The 19,625-nt window shown below is 40.9% G+C and overlaps 1 protein-coding gene and 1 long non-coding RNA gene across 2 annotated transcripts in view; one reads left to right on the top strand and one right to left on the bottom strand.

The window, feature by feature from the left end:
- The window catches only part of LOC123593579, a 94,729-nt gene that overhangs the window by 60,173 nt on the left and 14,931 nt on the right, over positions 1-19,625 (bottom strand). The gene's annotated exons all lie outside the window — the stretch shown is intronic.
- Positions 1-19,625, top strand: part of MUSK (muscle associated receptor tyrosine kinase) — a 92,398-nt gene that overhangs the window by 52,113 nt on the left and 20,660 nt on the right. Inside the window, exons 7-8 of the mRNA XM_045469647.1 lie at positions 6,585-6,744; positions 14,687-14,693. Coding sequence (XP_045325603.1) covers positions 6,585-6,744; positions 14,687-14,693 — 167 coding nt within the window. The remainder of the gene's footprint in view (positions 1-6,584; positions 6,745-14,686; positions 14,694-19,625) is intronic.

A 19,625-nucleotide genomic window follows, 5' to 3' on the forward strand; every position in this document is an offset into this window, starting at 1 on the left:
GTCAACAAATTGCAGGTGTGTCAGGGTCCCCAAGACCACCCTCAAGTTTGATGATTCGCTAGAAGGGAAGGACCCACAGAACTCAGAAAAACCATTATCCTTATGGTTATAGTTTATTACAGTGAAAGGATACAGACTAAACTCAGTAGTAGGTAATCAGTTGTTCTCTCCCTGTGGAATCCCATGGAGAGCACCTAAATCTCCCAGCAATGATGTCAACCTATATGGCGTCTTGTACCAAGGAAGTTCATCCAGCCTTGGTGTCTAGGGATTTTCCTGAAGGTCAGTTACATAAGCGTGGAGGGCTCACATGACTGACCTTAGCTAGTCTCTAGCCCTTCCAAAGGTCAAACTGATACAACATAGCCTAGAGTCCCTGCTGAACAAAAAGAACTATTCACCATAATTTGCACTTGAACATAAACCATCTGGCATGGCTCATGGTCTCAGATATACAAAGACACTCTTACGAGGCAGAATTTTCCAAAGGATGAGAGGTTATCTCTTAGAAGCAAGTCAAAGGCCAGTCCTTTCTGGGTTTGAGTACAGGGTTTGAACACCTCGAGTCCAATAAGTTAACCCTTTATTACACAGCAGGGGACATACGTCAATCCTTCAGGTGGTCCTATTGAAAATCCTCTTTCATGCCTTAAGAAGATGGGGTTCTTGGGGCGCCTGGGTGGCTTAGTTGGTTAAGTGTCCAACTTTGGCTCAGGTCATGGTCTCACAGTTCTTGAGTTGGAGCCCCACATCAAGCTCTGTGCTGATGGCTCAAAGCCTGGAGTCTGCTTCGGATTCTGTGTCTCCCCATCTCTCGGCCCCTCCCCTGCTCATGCTCTGTCTCTCAATAATAAATAAACATTAAAAAAAATTTTTTTTAAAAAAAGAAGATGGGGTACTTTTTCAAACCAGTTCCTTGGGTGGGGTGAGGATGGCTCTCACTACAGCTAAGCAACTCAAACCTTGATGAGTCGTCTAGAGGGGCCTCAACCATTTTCCTTTCTCACGTCCCCCAGGATAGTCTCTCTCCAACTGTTTCGTATCTTGGTTGCAGTGTGCATATGTTGTCATATCACAAAATATCAAAGTCAAAGGAGTGTTCTCATGAGGAGAAAAAAAGAAACAGAGGAAAAGAAGGCGAGGATGGGAAAGAGAAGTAGGACACTAGACATGGGGAGGGAAGAAGGGAAGAGAGAGAGGTGTGTGGGAAGCAAAGCATGTCATGTGTGAAATTCCGGTGGCTGTGGTTCACTAGGAAAAAGATGCCAGATTCTAAACCTACCTGAACTAATAATGTCATCCTGCAAAAGCAGGCTCTTTAGGGCCTACAACTCATTTATTACTTTGTTTTCACTACTGTTTTTGCTGAAGGGTTGTTTTTTTCTTTTCTGATGCTTGTAAAAAACCACTTTTCTCATCATTTGTGTTTAAGACCAATTTAACTTGTCTCTTCGAAATACAGTAAATGAATTAATGTCACTCTACAGACTTTCTACATGAGGTATCAGAAATAAGAATAGGTGAGGGGTTGGCAGACTAAATTGGAAATGGCTCTCTCTAGCTAATGTAATTGTAGGGAAGTCTACTTACCTCTCAGACACAGATTTTCCCATATTTTTAATGATAGAGGTGTCAGGTGGCTGGAGAAAATGATCCCTAATAGGACATCGGGGTTAAAGTTCTCCATTTTTGTTAAGTTACAATCAAAATAACTTGAGGTTCCTGTTCTTCTTTAGCTCTCTAATTAAAGTGTCATCTATAATTCAAATCTTGGGGCGCCTGGGTGGTTCCATCAGTTGAGCATCCAACTCTTGATTTCAGCAGGTCATGATCCCAGGGTTGTGGGATCGAGCCCTGCATTGGGCTCTACAATGAGCATGGAGCTTGCTCAAGATTCTCTCTCTCCCTCTCCCCCTCTCCCCAACTTGTGCTGGCACTCTCTGAATTAAGTAAGTAAAATAAATTTCAAATCTTATTTGGCAGTGTTTTGTGGCTCTTCTGTGGAAGTCACTGTAGTTGTCTTAAGCCTCTCAAGGTACTGTAAAAATATGTCCTAAGAAAGCTGGGGAACTGATGATAGGACTTTAATGATTTGTCTTCCTCTATGAAAACAGGAATAAAGAAAATGGAAAGACACATGCTTTACAAAACCTTCAGTGTTTTCAAAGGCTCATAATAGTCTAGAACTGGAAGATACATGATTAGTCTCTCTTGGAGTTCATGAGTAATAAAAAAAGAGTATGATGGTTTGAGTTAGTTTGGGTCCTACTGAGACCCCAACGTAATCATTCAAGATGTGATTCACAGAAAGATGTGATTCACAAGATTCAAGATGTGATTCACAAAAGGCAGGAAGCAAAATAGACCCATTGCCTCTGATTCTTATACAGGAATAAAACAAGCTAATAGTGGCTTTCTTCTGGAAGAAAGCAGAAGTACATCCGTGGTTCTCATGGTCAGAGACAGGGTTGCTCTTATAGCCAAGTTTCGTTCGTGGTGATGTGACCCACGTCCAAACAGAAACCGAGACGATCTTGCTCATGCTGACACAAATCACAGGAAATGGAGGCAATCTCAGGCATTTAATGCACAAGGGGCAACCAGAAAATTCTACTGAGAACAGGAAGAGCCCACAGCCCTGGTATTATCTGGGGTGGACGGAACAAAGATGAATACAGAGCTGGGAGCTAATTGGCACAGAATAAAACAGAGTTTAAACTGTGGTTCTTCACTAACTCCAAATTCATGAACTAACTTCACTAACACACTCCTGAGAACAGTGAGTACTCTAACGGATGTGACGACTCCTTTCCCCCCGCCTCTGTGAACACATCAATAACCTAAAAGCCTGAATGGTTAAACCAAAGAACAAGAGAAAGGCAAGCCACATGCTCTGAAGTGATCAAGAATTATTTTTTCCTCTCTTTGTACACAAATGTCATTCATTTTTCATGGAAATCTGTAGTCTCAGATGAACCTCAGAACGAGGAGTAATATTCCTTTTGTTTTACAACATTGGAAGTAGTAGTTTCACATGGATAGAGCAGAGCTCACTTCTCTTAAAGAAAGCAAACTTCTATTCCGATAACCAGACTTGATTTCAAGTTAGACTGGTAATATCTCCATTATTTTCGCATTCAAATAAAAAATGTAGAAAAATTACATGTCTCTCCTGTTTCTCCATTAAACACAGTTCCTAAAGGATTTTAAAAGCTGGATCATTTTAATTTTTTTAGAAGAATTTTATAAAAAATAAGTAGCCAAACTATCTATGTGGAAGATTGTGCTTTTGAATTTTCTTAAAGGTCAGCCCACCTTGACATGTATTTTTAAGAGGTAGTATTTTTGGTTTGAAGTACCTGAGCTTTGGAGTCTTCTCATCTTACTAGCTGTGTTAATTAAGATAATTACATGCATCAGCTGGAATATATTCCATGAAACATGGCAGTAGCCAGATTGAAAGAGGCAACTATGGCGATGTTGGTCAGAAACAATGTGGAAGATTTTCTCATTCTGTTACCCCTTTTTCTTTTTTTTTCAAATGTTGATTTATCTATTTTGAGAGAGAGAGAGAGAGAGTGCAGGGGAGGGGGAGCGAGAGGGGGAGAGAGAGAATCCCAAGCAGGCCTCTGCACTGTCAGCACGGAGCCTGATGCAGGGCTCGAACTCATGAATCCCTGAGATCATGACCTGAGCCAAAACCAAGAGTTGGATACTCAACCGAATGAGCCACCCAGGTGCCCCTAGCCCTCTTTCTATGATGCACATACAGACATTATTCCAACTCCCTACACATGAACCCTACTGGGCCATACCCGACGGCTCCATGAGGCATTCTCAGCAAGCTGGAACTGTTTGTAAGACAGAGCCATTGAAGCCAGAGGCCTTCCTATGCTAAGGCCAATTCATGACCAAGTGATGAGACTATTCGTACCTGTGAATAGATCCTCTCAAAACAGCATTATTAATGTGTTAATGATACATAAAAATATTCCACAGGTCAATACTACTTTGCCACTTTCAAAAAGCTTTTACACACATCACCTCAGGTGTGAACCAAGGTGCCTATTTATGACAGGGTTTCCTGTCTGCCTGCCTCTTTTTGAGGTCACTGTCTCAGAAAGAGAACCACACATACACAGCAGAGCTGTTTATCCAGCAACTTCAGGGCAGTATGCCTGACAGACTTGCAGAAAATAACGTATTTACTGTAAATCCCAGATATAGTCACCTCAATTAAGTACTTGGTTTTGCCGAGACATACCTTGGTCAAAACTCGTAATAATCTGAACCTGAGGAGCAAAAAGACCAAAATGGAGGGCAAGGGGTGGTTTTTATTTTTAGGTCATCAAAAAATACGAAACTGTTGGTCAGGATGACCCATGAAGGAAGAAAAACAAATTTGCACTCTGACTAACAAGGCCTGCTGTGCCTGAGTCACAACCCGAATCAAGCAAGGCCTCTGAAAACAGGAGGAAAAGCATTTAGGAGCCATGCCATAATCGAGCAATGGGCCTCATAGCTTGTTGGTCTCCTTCTGAATTACTTCAACACCCGGATGAAGTCCAGGAGAAGAGAGGTCAGCCAGTTTAAAACTCATCCTCTTTCCTACCAAGAATGTTTTCATTAACCTTGAGGAGGATTTTAGGAATGGCTTTCTTAGGTGTGAACATGAAAATAACGCTAGTTTCGTCAACCTTGGGGAAAAGACTCCTTCCCAAGTCATCTCTCAGGCATTGTGCACACCTCGTTCTTGAAGGACGGATTAAGCTTGCAAAGGGAGAAGGCAACTGTTCTATAGATTTCACTTCTATCAACTGGAAAGGGATTGTCTTTATAAAGGAAACATCTCAATAGCATAAAGCATGTTGACTGAGCATAGAGGCTTGAGGTCTTTAGTTTTTTTCTCAGTGTTGCTTTGCTCCTAAAATTCTGGGAGAATCCAACATTGCATTTCAAATTACTCAGTCTTTTCTGTTTAACTTGGAAACTCAAATCCATAAGAGGTTGCACTGCTGATAAATATGATGGTGATGAATTTCATCTGAATTCCCAACCGAGTGTATGTCTCTTAAAGATATTTTTCTCTCTGCCTCGTCAATTTCTCACAGCGTCCAGGCTGCTTTTCTGGGGAAACTACCACAATACTTGATCTGACTTAAGTTGATGCTCACATATTTTTATCGTAAAGGTTGGAAACAGTAGTGCATAGAAGGAATAAAAAGTCAAAGAAGCTAATTGAGCAAACTTCCCTGCTTCATTGCTACAGAGTGTATTTGGTTCCAAGGCTAGCCAGACACCTGGCAGCAGAAAGAATAAAGCTGGTTTCACCCCAGGGCTTGCCATCCCCTTGCTGGTCTACCCGTGAAAACAGGCAAAATAGCAAAATAACTGACTCCAAGTTTCTTATTCCCAGCCTCATTTCCCACTAAGGGACAGAGAGAGATCTCTCAAGGCCACTCCTCTGACATAAGGTCAAGGTGAATCACTGACTGATTGTCATTCCATTCAGATTTCCTTCCAACTGGCATGTTCCCCTCATACAAACAGTGACAATTAACGAATAATTATTGCAAAGATGGTACAGTGCTCAAAAAAATAGTGAAGAATCGCCACTTTAAAACATGCCACCACCTTCACAGTGACATTTAAGTCATGCATTTGTTTTGTTTATGGGTGATTTGTTGAGGTTGGCATTCTCGTTTTCTAATAACTCTCCATATGTTCTCTTCTAGTGCTAGGGAAGGCACTCTGACATAACAATTAAAAGCACAGGCTTTGGGATCAAACTGGGGTACAAATTCTAACTCTGCAACCTAATAGAAAGTGCTAGGCAGCTGTCTTTCCCACAGAGCTGAAATGATGATAATAAACAAGCACATAAACTAACCTGCCAATTAGGTTAATATTGATACCCTGACTCTTCAAGGACATTCGATTTTATGATTTGAATAGTATGACAGGATGCAAGTCATGCCTCAGAAACACACTTGGCTTTATAACCATTTTTCTTCACAACCATCCATCTATCTGTTGTGCATTTGTGGAGGACGGAACAGGAGCTGACCTTTTAATAATGCTCGTAAGTGTGTGGGTTGACTGGGTGGTTTTGCTGATTTGGGCCAGGATTTCGTGATCGTGGCTGATCTAGTTCCTGTGACTGGCATGCGGACTGGGAGCTAGTTGATCTAGAATGGCCTCACTTGTATATGTGGTGGTTGTTCTTGGCTCTCAGCTGGGGCAGTGGGGATAACTGGACCGTGTGTGCCTCTTCCTCAAGCAGGCTAGCTCTGGGTTGGTCATAGGTCACAGGCTCCAAGAGCAACAAGAAAGTAAGCCACAGGGCGCAAGAATTTTACAAGTCTGTTTTTGATTTTCTAAAATAGGTACAAGGCCAATTTAGATTCAAAGCATGGAGAGCGACGCTACTTTATGGAGGAAGAGCTACAAAGGTTTTGGCTATTTTTGCAACCTACCCGTGCCTTTTGATCATCACTTTAATACTTTCTCTTTCAAGTCAACCTGGTGCATATTAGGAAATCCTTGACCTAATTCTATCTGCTTTTTTCCCTCTACTCCACCAGGTTTCCTCTGGGTCCATTCAGGAAAGTGTGAAAGACCGAGTGATTGACTCAAGACTGCAGCTGCTTATCACTAAGCCAGGACTCTTCACATGCATAGCTACTAACAAGCACGGAGAGAAATTTAGCACTGCAAAGGCTGCGGCCACCATTAGCATAGCAGGTAAGATGGAGTTTCGTAATTGCATTGCTCTGGGAGAAGGGAGAGTTGGCACTATTCCACACAACATTTGGGGGAAATCTGTTTTATTTCTTACTCCAGTCCCCTTTGGGCTATTTCTCCTCCTTGGGGACATTCCAGGGGTTGATCTAGATCACTGACAATGGGAGATTTATCACCTCAAAAATGAAATCCTCAAATACCTGTCCTAGTGATGGGTAACAGCTTCCAGGAGTTCATTTCTCTCTTTTTTCCCCCTCCCTTTCTTTTCTTTCCTCTCCTCTCGCCCTCCTTCCTTCTTTTCCTGTTTTACCTTTTCTTTCTTTCCTTCCTCCTTCTCTCTCTCTCTTCCCACCCCCCCTCTTTTTTTTTTTTTCTTTCATAGAGCCAATCACACTTTCCAGGGCTCTCAAAGAGTAAGTTGGCAGATATTTAACATGGTTGTGCCAATTTCTGCACGGCTATTTCTTGAGGGCATTTTTACTTATGAGTATTTGATCTACTTTGTGGCCTTTCCTTCTCCTGTTTCATGAAAGTGATAGCAAGGCTTACAGGTGTTTTCAAGGAAAAGAGCTGACATATGGATTTCTAGAATATTTGTGTTGAGTTATAAAGGTTTATTTTTAAAATATAAATGCCCCAAGGGCTTCTGAGAACATTTGTGGAATTCCTAGAGATGGAAATAATCCCTGTATCAGGAAATGCCAGGCATGTTACACTCAGAATGTGTCTACTGCCCAAGGGTCAGCAGAGATGCTTGGCCTCACATGTAAGGCAGGCACTGGCAGAACCTGTGCCCAGGGCCGGCTCCCCAGATCCTGCTATTTCTTATGGCTGTGCCACTTCTTTGATCTTCCACGATGGGGAACTTGCTACTAATGTTTGGGATTTTAATATGAGGGGAATAGAGACCACAGAGAACTATACAGGGAGAATTGGACAAGGCTGGCCTTCTAAAGTATGCCTGTGAAGTAAGAAGATTCAAGGATTCCTTCTGCCTTCTTCTCCAGGGATATATCTGCTTGTAGTACCTTGATATAGCATATCAGTTATTTTAGAATTTTCACTGATGGGAAATGATTTCTGCCAGAGAATGGTGAGAATGCTAAAAGTACATTCAACTCAATTTAACAAGTAATAAGGAAACAATTATTGTTATATATAGTACCTTGTTTATAAAATACTCTTGCATGCATTTATTAACTACTCGATCCAGGCCATCATTAGGTAGAATACAGGATGCACGCTTACGTAACAAATGGGATAATTAACAATAGGGTGCCTGCCTCCAAGGGACTCTCAATCTGGAAAGGAAGTCGGTTACCCATATACATTATGGCACAGACCATGTTCTATTGCAGAAGCATAAACAGAGTATAAGAGCAGAACGAGAGAGAGAGAGAGTTTAAGTGTGGGAAAGAGCAACCACTTAAGCAGGAGACAGGAGCACGAGACAGAAAGGTTAAACTGTGTTCAGGAAACGGCAAGTGGATTGGCAAGCTTAGAGCATGATGGAGACCGGGAGTGAGGTGGAGAATGGGAAGAAAGGTTTGAAATGTGGGCTCTGGCCAAGTTGTGAACAGCCCGAGTAGGTTAAACGTGTTCTTCAATCAGTGGGAAGTCATCTAATTATTTTAGAGGAAGGAGACCAGCGATACGGTCAGATATATCCGTTGTCAAGTTAACAGATGTTGGGAGGAAAAGAGTAGGAGGCACGTGTGCAGGTAGGAGGCTATTCCAGAGTCTAGAAGAATAACGAAGGTCTGAACAAGGTCTAACGAAGGACTTGGGGCAGGGAAGACAGATACAGGAGACCTGTCAGGATAAAACCATAGGAGCTAAATGCTAGAATGTAGCAGTGTAGTAGAATGCGTTAAGATGTGACAGCTTGAGGAAGGTGTCTAAGACAAATAATAATGGATAAAAAAAAAAAAATTTAAAACAAGACCATGAGGAGGTCCAGGAGATAAGAATTAAAATTTTTGATGCATTTGAATAACCTGGGATTATTCTAGTCTATCTTATGTTTTATTTGATATTTGATCTAAAATCAATGTTAAATAAATAAATACCTATTTATAGTATCTATCCACCCTGGAGAGAGAATGAGAGAGAGAGACAGACAGAGAGAGAGAGAGAGACATTTACATATGAATACTCAAATCAAATAAAATAAACGGATTTAATCCAGTTTAACCTATACCTCCACAGGGTAGAAGAGAAAACTTAATGTTGCTAATCTTGAGATAATTATTCAGTCTTTCACATATTCACTCCTTGCCAGGGCTCTTCCTTCCCTTCTTCCTGCCTCTCCCTAGACGGCAGGAGAAAAGGGACTTGGATACATGCGGTGGCGTCCTCTGGAACAAACCCCTACCCCATTCTCTGGTGAAATCTACAGCTGGAGAACTCGTGATCTCATCTCTTGGCTTTGTTAGGACCCAGAGGATCCCCCTGGCTGGCTCAGCACCTTTGAGGCTTTGAGACTCCTCCTGTAACAGCACAGTCCTCTACATCTCAGTCACATCCTTCATCAAGCCCCTCTCTAGAGCCTACTTTGCAACCTCTGCAACGAGGTCATCCTGTCTCTTCCTACGAAGGCAGGCCTGCTGAATTCCAAGTCAGCTCCTTCCTTATCTGGAGCCTGAAGTAACTTCTGGATCACATTCATGTTATATAAAATCCAAAAGGGTCAGACTGATTGACCCAGCTCTGCTGTCTACCCACCCATGTCATGCTACCATTTTTACACAAACGTGGCCATCCCATGTCAGAACAAGGGATCCCTATAACGTTCCCTGCTTCTAGTTCCAAATAAGTCAGGAAAACTCCCTCTGCTTTGGCTTTTTCCTTAATTTATACCGCCCTTCTAGGATTTCGGTCAGAGAAAGGAATCTATAAAATGTATATGTGAATTCTTAATTCCTCTACCTTCCTCCTTTCCACCACATACCAAGCTGGAGGGACTCCTGTTTAGTGTAGCAACCTTCAGAGCCTATCATCATAAATACAAAGATGAGGGTGAAGGCAATGCTAGGGCAATAAAGAAGGAGAACCTAATATAATGGGTATATCTACATCACACCAAGGCAGATTCATTGCATGGACATGATCTTCAAATGCTGAAATGACTACAGAGCATGACTGCTACCATCTTGTATACAGCAACATCACCCCTGCATCCCTGACCTAGCTCTAAGGAGAGCCTGATCCAACTCCATTAACTAGTGGAATATACCAACAGAGGAGACTGTAATACTAAAAAATTAATGATATCTACTGGTGGTAAAAAGAGCTATGGCAAGCAGCAGAGAGCTATGGCTTGCTATGGCAAGCAGCAGAGAAAGGCAGGGTCTCAGGATGGAGGGAGAAGTGGTCTTAGGCATCAGTACTGAGTGAGGATGGAGGCAATCAGCAATGGTAGCCTGGGGGGAAATAGCAGAAGTATCTGCATGAGGAAAAAGATTGTGGAAATGCATGGATTGGCACACAGCAGCAGAGAGGACTAGAAATCTCCTAGAGAAGCAGAATTGAAAGCAGATGAGAAGCAGTGACCTAAGTAGGGGTAACAGTCATCTAGACTGTAACCAGCAAGGACCTGACTGTAGCCAATGGGCCTGGCAATGCATACTTAGCAAGTGTTAGGTGCTGTAACCGATGTGAACCCTTCTGCACATGGGGAGAAAAATGTGACTAAAATGAGTGAAGAGGGACTCCCTTAAGGAGCTAATTCATAAAAAAAAAAAAAAAAAAAAAAAAAATGACACGATCTTTCTGTTCATCCCCTGATCTGTTTTTCCTGTTGGGTCCCACTGACTATGAGGCTTGAAGCTCCCCTACCTTTCCTAAAATTTCCCCAGGCAGATCTAATGAGAGTGTCTCATGAGTGCCAGGGAATGGGACTCTGAACCCCAGGAGACATCTGCCATTTTCTCTTCCTCTCCTCGGCCCATTCTTTTTACCTAAATCTGCCAGATGCCTCATGATGATCCCCGTGCCATCGCTGAAAACTACCTCTCAATCCTGGGGTGCTCCCTGAGGCAATATCCCAGGAAAGTGAGGCCACGTTGGTGAAAAACAGATCCACGGAGCCACTTAATTCAGAATCATCTTAAAGAAGCATGGTCTCATGCTCCCCAGACCTCCTGGCGCTTGGATACGGCGTCTGCTTTCTGCATTCCTGCTTTCAGCCCCCCTCCTTTGGCCTCAGAGGTGCAGAGCTTTGAGTCAGACATGGTGACTCCTTTTGACTCTCTGGCAATGCTTCCTTACCCAAACTCTCCTTGCTCTCATGTCAGCCATCCCCATCCTCCCCTAGTGTTCTGTAGTCAACGGCGTCCTTTGTCACATTCTCTGTGTTTCGCTTTGAAGCTTTTACTCCATCTGTTTATTTACTCATCCCAGCAGGAAAACTGGGAATGGAAAAATCTGATCTGGTGCTCAGGATTATGTCTAATGATATTTCTAGCGCGTGAAGGGAAACAAAAAAATAAAGACCAGCCTTCATTTTCCCAAAACTCTTCCATGCGTATGTCCAAATCCTTATGTGTTGTTCGAGAAATGTGATAGACTTCTTTCTGACTCATTTACATTTGCTGTTAGTCATCAAACGAAGTCAGGAGAACTTTTGGAACCTCTCCCTACGAACCAGGAAGTTGCATTTCCTTCCAGCCACAACCTTGAAAGGCTCAAGTTACAATTTAAAATCACCAGGATGCTGGGTATTTGGCTAGGTGCCTTCTCTTTGTCATTAGAACCCTCGGTCCTAGGACAGAGACCAACAAGACAGCCCATGATCCCTGTAATGAGCATCATTCTGAGCCAGGTGCCACCAAAATAGGCACAGGTACTATTTCTACCAAACATTTAAAGAAGAATTATCACCGATGCTTCTCACACTCTTCCAAAAACTGAAGAGGGAGAAATGCTACAAGACTCATTTTACAAGGCCAGCATTACCCTGACACCAAAGTCAGATTAAAGGATACAACCAGAAAACTACAGACCACTTTCCCTGATGAATACGGATGCAAAAATTCTTAGCAAAATATTAGCAAGTCAAATTCAGTAACATATTAAAAAGAGCACTTATCAGGGTGTTCCATCGGTTGGGCATCCGACTCTTGATGTCGGCTCAGGTCATGATCCTAGGATTGTGGGATCGAGCTCCACATCAGTCTCTGTGCTGAGCATGGAGCCTGCTTAATATTCTCTCTCTCCCTCTGCCCCTCTCCCCTGCTTGCTCTCTCTCTCTGTCTCTCCAAAATAAAATACAAAAACAAAAAAAGGCACTCATCATGACCAAGTGAGATTGATCCCTAGGATGCAGGGATGGTCCAACATATGCAATTAAATAAATGTGATACGCCACATTTATGGAAAGATAAAAACCCTATGATCATCTGAATAGATGCAGAAATGCATTTGAAAAAGTGCCATATCCTTTCATGATAAAAATGCTCAACGAACTAGATATAGAAGGAACATACCTCAACACAATAAAAGCCATCTATGGCAAACCCACAGCCATCATACTCAATGGTGAGAGGTTGAAAGCGTTTCCTCTAAAATCAGGAACAAGACAAGGGTACCCGCTATCACCACTTCTATTCAACATAGTACTAGAAGTCCTAGCTAGAGCAGTTAGCCAATGAAAAAAAATAAAAGGCATCCAAATTGAAAAGGAAGAAGAGGGGCACCTGGGTGGTTCAGTCTGTTAAGCGTCCGACTTTGGCTCAGGTCATGATCTCTCAGTTCACAAGTGTAAGCCCTACATTGGGCTCTGTGATGACAGTTCAGAGCCTGGAGCCTGCTTCAGATTCTCTGTCTCCCTCTCTCTCTGCCCTCCCCCCACTTGTACTCTGTCTTTGTCTCTCTCTGTCTCTGTCTCTCTTCTCAAAAATAAATAAAACACTTTTAAAATTTAAAAAAAGAAAAGGAAGAAGTAAAATTATCTGTCTGCAGATGACAGGATCTTACATAGTGAAAATCCTAGACTCCACCAAAAAACCATTAGAACTAATCAACAAGTCCAAAGTTGCAGCATACAAATCAACATATAGAAATCAGATGTGTTTTTATACACTAACAACAAAACATCTGAAAAAGAAAAGAAAATCCTCCCATTTACAATGACATCAAAAATAATAAAACACTTAGCAATAAGTTTCACTGAGAAGGTAAAAGATCTGAATGCTGAAAACCAAAAGAAAAGATTTTGATGAAAGAAATTTAAGACAAAAATGAAAAGATATCCTATTTCATGAATCAGAAGAATTAACATTGTTAAAATGTCCATATCACTCAAAGTAAGCTACAGATTCAATGCAATACCTATTAACATTCCCATGGCATTTTTCACAGAAATAGAACAAACAATCCTAAAATTTGTATGGGATCACAAAAGATCATGAACAGCCAAAGCAATCGTGAGAAAGAACAACGAAGCTGGAGACATCACATTTCCTGATTTCAAACTATATTACAAAGCTATAAAACTCAAAATAGTATGAAATTGGCATAAAAACAGACACAGACCAATGGACTCAAGAGCCCAGAAATAAACTCCCATGTATATAGTCAATTAATTTACTACAAAGAAGCCAAGAATACACAATGGGGGAAGAACAGTCTTTTCAATAAATGGTCCTGGGAAAACTGGATAACCATGCAAAAGAATGAAACTGGACCCCTACCTTATACCACACACAAAAAGCAACTCAAAATTGATTAAAGTCCTAAACATAAGACCTGAAAAAAAACATAAGCAGTAAGCTCTTTGACATCAGTCTTGGTGATGTCTTTTTGGATATATGTCACCAAAAGCACAAGCAAAAAAAATGATCAAAAATAAACCAATGGGATTACATCAAACTAAAAGGCTTCTGCACAACAAAGGAAGCCATCAACAAAATGAAAAGGCTTCCTATAAAATGGGAGAAAATATTCTCAAATCACGTATCTGAGAAAGGGTTAATATCCAAAATATATAAAGAGCTCATACAACTCAAGAGCAAAAGACAAACAATTCCATTAAAAAAAAAAACGGGCAATGGGTCTGAACATCTTCCTAAAGAAGACATATAGATGGCAAACAGGTACATGAAGAGGTGCTCGACATCACTAATCATCAGGGAAATGCAAATCAAAATCACAATGAGGTATTACCTCATACCTATTAGAATCACTATCCAAAAAAAGATGAGAGTTAATAAGTGTTGGCAAGGATGTGGAGAAAAGAAAACCCTTGTGCACTGTTGGTGGGAACGTAAATTGGTTCAGCCACTATGGAAAACAGAATGGAAGGTTCTCAAGAAATTAAAAATAGAGGTAACATGTGATCCAGCAACTCCATTACTGGGTATCCATCCAAAGGAAAAAAAACAGGACATCGAAGAGGTATCTGCATTCTCGTATTTGTTGCACCATTATTCACAGTATATCGAAACAGTAGATACCAGTTACAAGATACGGAAGCAACCTAAGCTTCTGTCAACAAATGGATAAGGAACATATATACATATATATAATATCTTATCATATATCTTCTAGTATCTCATATACATATATACATATGATGGGATACTATGCAGCCATGATAAAGAAGGAAATCTGGCTATTTGTGACAACATGAATGTAACTTGAGGGCATTATGCTAAGTGATGGAAGTCAGAGAAAGACAGATCTATATCACTAATATGTAGAATCTGAAAAAGTCTAACTCATAGAAACAGAGAATACAGTGGTAGTTACTCCATGCTGGGTGGTGGAGGGAAACAGATGTTGGTCAAAGGGTACACACTTCCAGTTATGAGATGAATAAAGTTCTGGGAATCTTTGTACATATGGTGATTATAGTTAATAATACTGTATTATACTGAAAGTTGCTATGAGAATAGATCTTAAATGTCCTCACCACAAAAAAGAAATGGTAATTATGTGACAGAATGGAGGTGTTAGCTAATGCTAAGATGGTAATCATTTTGCATTACATAAGTATATACCTTAAACTTAACATCATATGTCAATTATATCTCCATAAAGCTGGCAAAAAAATAGACACATGGGTGCAGGGGAGGAAAAGCTTGTATTTTCCATTCTCAGTGGCATCAACAGGTCCCTCCTGTAAGACTGAGGTTCTGAGTTCTATCTTTAGCCAGCCTGAGAGTATAGGAATGAGTCTGTGTTCCCATCCCTCCTCTAATATAAGCCACTCATTGTAATCCCCACCATTTGCAATGCCCCTTCTTTGGACTGACCTCAGGGTCTGGGGTTTCCAGTCACTCAATTTAAAACTCAAATAAATATATGTAGCATATCCAAAAATAGGCATAGGGAGAAATACGATGGGGTAGTATTGGAGTTCCCCACGCCCACAACGGACCACATATTTTTCTACTCTGTATTTTAGGAGTCGATGTTTCACACTATTACCGGAAAAAAAAAAAAAAAGGAAGTTTGAAATATTTTCACAATGGATATAGCTAACTGAATGTACTAACTACCATGGATCATGGTCTCTCTCATGTCTTATAGTCACATTCCCGTGTCCCTGCAATGTTCTTCCCAATAAAGAGACACATGGTGATGAGTAGGGGCGCATGACCACCTCTATCACTCAGTGCTTCATCCAGGATAGGTAGAGTGCTCTTACCAACAAAACAGACACTGCGCCCTCGTGCTTGGTGGTGGCTATCTGGTTTCAAACTGATTAAAGGTGTTTGTTTTTGTTTGAAATGAAAAGGAAAAGAATATACGAGTAACAGCCAGTAGCCACACTAAATTGCTACCAGCTGTCTTGCAGTTAGGCATAAGGGGCGAGCATTCTTTTTACAATTGGGCAGCTTTCTCATATTAAAGTTTACTGTGTGTTTTAGAAGACAGCCAAAATTTTACTGACTTTTCCAGATAAATTTAAGGATACTGAACATATTGACGACTGTTGGAAATTTTGGGAATTTAAAAAAATCTAGTTTTGAAATCAAAGCACTTATTTATAATTACAACGTTCTTGGAATCCCCGCCTGCTCCCCACCCTCCCCCCAAAACAAAATGTGACTGGGGGAATATCTGTTAGAAACACATGGAAGGCCCTCTGATTCTCTTAATATTCTCAAGACAACCAAGCATCCTTAAGTGAGTTTCATTTTTCTTTCCTTGCTTGTCCATAAAATAGAAGCCTATCTAAGCTGAGTACCTCCTCCCAAGTACTATGGCTGGGTTCTCTTTGGCACTGACTGGCACATCTTCACGGTATTGAATCCTCCTTTTATATCTCAAATTGAGGGCTCTTTCATATACATAACCTTGGCCTCTGGTATTTCAACAGGTTTCTCTGCTCAGCTGCTATTAGAACCTGCCTTTACCCCTCCAAATTATATACCATTTTCTCTAGAAGAATTTCCTGATGTCTCCTTTCCTCTTTTCTATCTGCCCAGTGGCAGAGTTGTCCTGTGGTTTGGGTCCCATGGGTGCTTTATATAGGCTGGTCTGTCATCTTCAGGCTTGATACAAAGTCCCTTGGTGGCTAGGAATTTAAAGCTGCCTGGGCTGATAATGGCTGAGGTGGACCCAGCCTGAAAAGGATAGTTCCTGGAGACCCTGTTTGCTCTTCGTCTCCTCCAAATATGCCTGTTAATGCAGTGTCTGGCATCCTAACTGAAGAGAACTTTCCAGAAACTTAGGAATTAGACATATCAAAGCTATTTCTTGCAAATCTTAAGATTAAAATGTACTAACTTTTGTTTCTTTTCCCCTTTAATGTGATTTCCTGTGGGGCCTTCCTTTCCTGTTAATAGAATGGAGGTAAGATATCTCTGTCACATCATGTTTTGTTGTGATTTTTTGTTTGCCATTTATTGCTATTTGCCGAATACTGTAATCTTTCAGAAACTTTCTAATGAAGATTGGTAAAGTCTATTGACTACTTACTATGTATGCATCAGACACTGTGCTAAGAACTTTACATGCATTATTTAAATTTATCCTGGGGCACATGGGTGGCTCAGTTGGTTGAGCGTCTGATCTCAGCTCAGAGCATGATCTCACGGCTCATGGGTTCAACCCCTGCATCGAGCTCTGTGCTGACAGCTCAGAGCCTGAAGCCTGCTTCGGATTCTGTGTCCCCCTCTCTCTCTGCCTCTCCTCCAATCACGCTCTGTCTCTGTCTCTCAAAAATAAAATAAACATTAAAAAATTAAATTTATCCTCAGGACTTCCCTATGAAATAGGTACTATTATTACTCCTAGCGTACAGAATAGGAACTAAGAGAGTTTCTTTGAACTGGAGAGTTCCAGTGACTTATACAAATAGTAAGTGACAGGCTTGGAAATTGAACCCAGGACAGACTTCCCAATTTCCACTCATAGTTTTATCCTGTAGATGAGAAAGTATCACCTTGTAATACAATATTTTGCAACTTACAGTGTTTTATTTTCAGTAAAATTGATGGACTTTCATAAAACTCTGAAGTGTCATAACTTTTCATCTAATTTTACAAGCAGCAAAACTGAAATTCAGAATTATCAATTGATAATACTGATAATTATAATACATGTGTTGTGGTGACATTTATGATCACCACTTTTTTTTCATATTAACATTTCAGTGACTTTATAGGCCAAGACCTCTGAGGATTCCTATTCTTTAATAGAAGGAACCTGATATACTAGGAGCTGTCCAGACCACACAGCTGGCCAACTATAAAGCTGTCAATCTGAGCTCAGGTAGACAGACTCAAGAACTTAGACTGGTAACTACTCTACTAACCCAGATAGCACAGTTACTGAGCAGGACCTAGAACTCCAACCACTGATTCTAATTCCATGGAATAAAATAAGTCATTGCATTAGGAAATTTGGTTAGTTCTCAATCTTGTGCCAATTCATGCAGTTTTGATGCATTCATTGCCTTATCACAGTTCTAAGAGATAGTCCTGTCCCCAAGGATTCTACAGTGAAACTGAGTATCTACTGAACAGATATACAACATAAATGTGGTAAAAGTTAAATTAAAACTTAGAAAAGAGATGCCATCTTTCCTTCACATGCCATTCATTCCTCCTGTCCTTCCTATGCACTTTTATTTATTTATTTTTAATGTTTATTTATTTTTGAGAGAGAGAGACAGAGCACGAGCAGGGGAGGGGCAGAGAGAGAGGGAAACAGAGAATCTGAAGCAGGCTCCAGGCTCTGACCTGTCAGCACAGAGCCCGACCCGGGGCTCAAACGCACCAACCGTGAGATCATGACTTAAGCCGACGTCAAACGCTCAACCAACTGAGCCACCCAGGCGTCCCTTCCTATACATTTTTATACCACTCACTCTATTTCTGACATTATATTGGAATGCAGAAAAACAAAACAACTTGTATGTATTCACTGCCCCCAAGGAATTTACATTTTACTAGGGGTGTACGTGCACACGCAAAGATTAATTACAAGACAACATAATAATGGAAGCATGAACAAATTCCAAGGACTCAAGGACAGAAATAAATCATTCAAATGCAAGTAAATGCAAATGAAAAATTTAAAGCTAAAGAAAAAGTCCATACTATTTTTCACCTGTGGTAACATAAGCACTCTCGAACTGCTGGTAGAGGGAAAACTGCTCTAACCTCCCTAGAGAGCATTTGGCAGTTTTTATTAAGAACCTTAAGGGGCGCCTGGGTGGCACAGTCGGTTAGGCGTCCGACTTCAGCCAGGTCACGATCTCGCGGTCCGTGAGTTCGAGCCCCGCGTCGGGCTCTGGGCTGATGGCTCAGAGCCTGGAGCCTGTTTCCAATTCTGTGTCTCCCTCTGTCTCTGCCCCTCCCCCGTTCATGCTCTGTCTCTCTCTGTCCCAAAAATAAAAATAAAAAACGTTGAAAAAAAAAATTAAAAAAAAAAAAAAAGAACCTTAAGACGGCTGTAGCTATGATTGGATAAACCCACATTTAGCAATCTATTTTAAGAAAATAATAAGTGTATGAACAACAAAACTGAAAACAGTATTATATTTATTAGTGAAATTTATGAGTAATGTCAGTATCTACCAATAAGGGAAACTGTTGTGATTAAAAACCATGCTTTTGAAAAACTATAATAGAACAGGTAAATGTTTATAATATCAGGCTGAGTAAAAATGCAGGATATAGGAGTGCCTGGGCAGCTCAATCTATTGAGCGTCGGACTCTTGATTTCAGCTCAGGTCATGACCTCATGGTTGGTGGATCAAGCCCCACATCGGCTGTCAGCATGGAGCCTGCTTGCGATTCTCTCTCCCTCTCTCTCTGCCCCACGCACATGCGTGCACCCTCTCTCTCTCAAAATAAATTTTTTTAAATGCAGGATACAAAAATATATTTACAGGATGATTCTAAATATACTTACACTGTATATACAACTATATATCATGTACATACGCTATATACAGTATATGTAACACTATATATGCTTATGTATTTACTGATTATAACTGATATATGTACAAATATGTAAAATACACAGTGTTTATATATTTGGCTAATATAACTAATTTTCAAATTTTTTTTTTTTAATTTTTTTTCCAACGTTTATTTATTTTTGGGACAGAGAGAGACAGAGCATGAACGGGGGAGGGGCAGAGACAGAGGGAGACACAGAATCGGAAACAGGCTCCAGGCTCTGAGCCATCAGCCCAGAGCCCGACGCGGGGCTCGAACTCACGGACCGCGAGATCGTGACCTGGCTGAAGTCGGACGCTTAACCGACTGCGCCACCCAGGCGCCCCAATTTTCAAATTTTTAATTAAAAACTTTTTCTTCTTTACATCATCATTCCTTACATCTTTATTTTACACAAAAACTAGGCATGAATTTCAGTCCGGAGAACTACAAGAGGTGTTTTTCAGAGGACATCATGTC

Source organism: Leopardus geoffroyi, chromosome D4, assembly GCF_018350155.1.
Source record: "Leopardus geoffroyi isolate Oge1 chromosome D4, O.geoffroyi_Oge1_pat1.0, whole genome shotgun sequence".
Taxonomy (NCBI): domain Eukaryota; kingdom Metazoa; phylum Chordata; class Mammalia; order Carnivora; family Felidae; genus Leopardus; species Leopardus geoffroyi.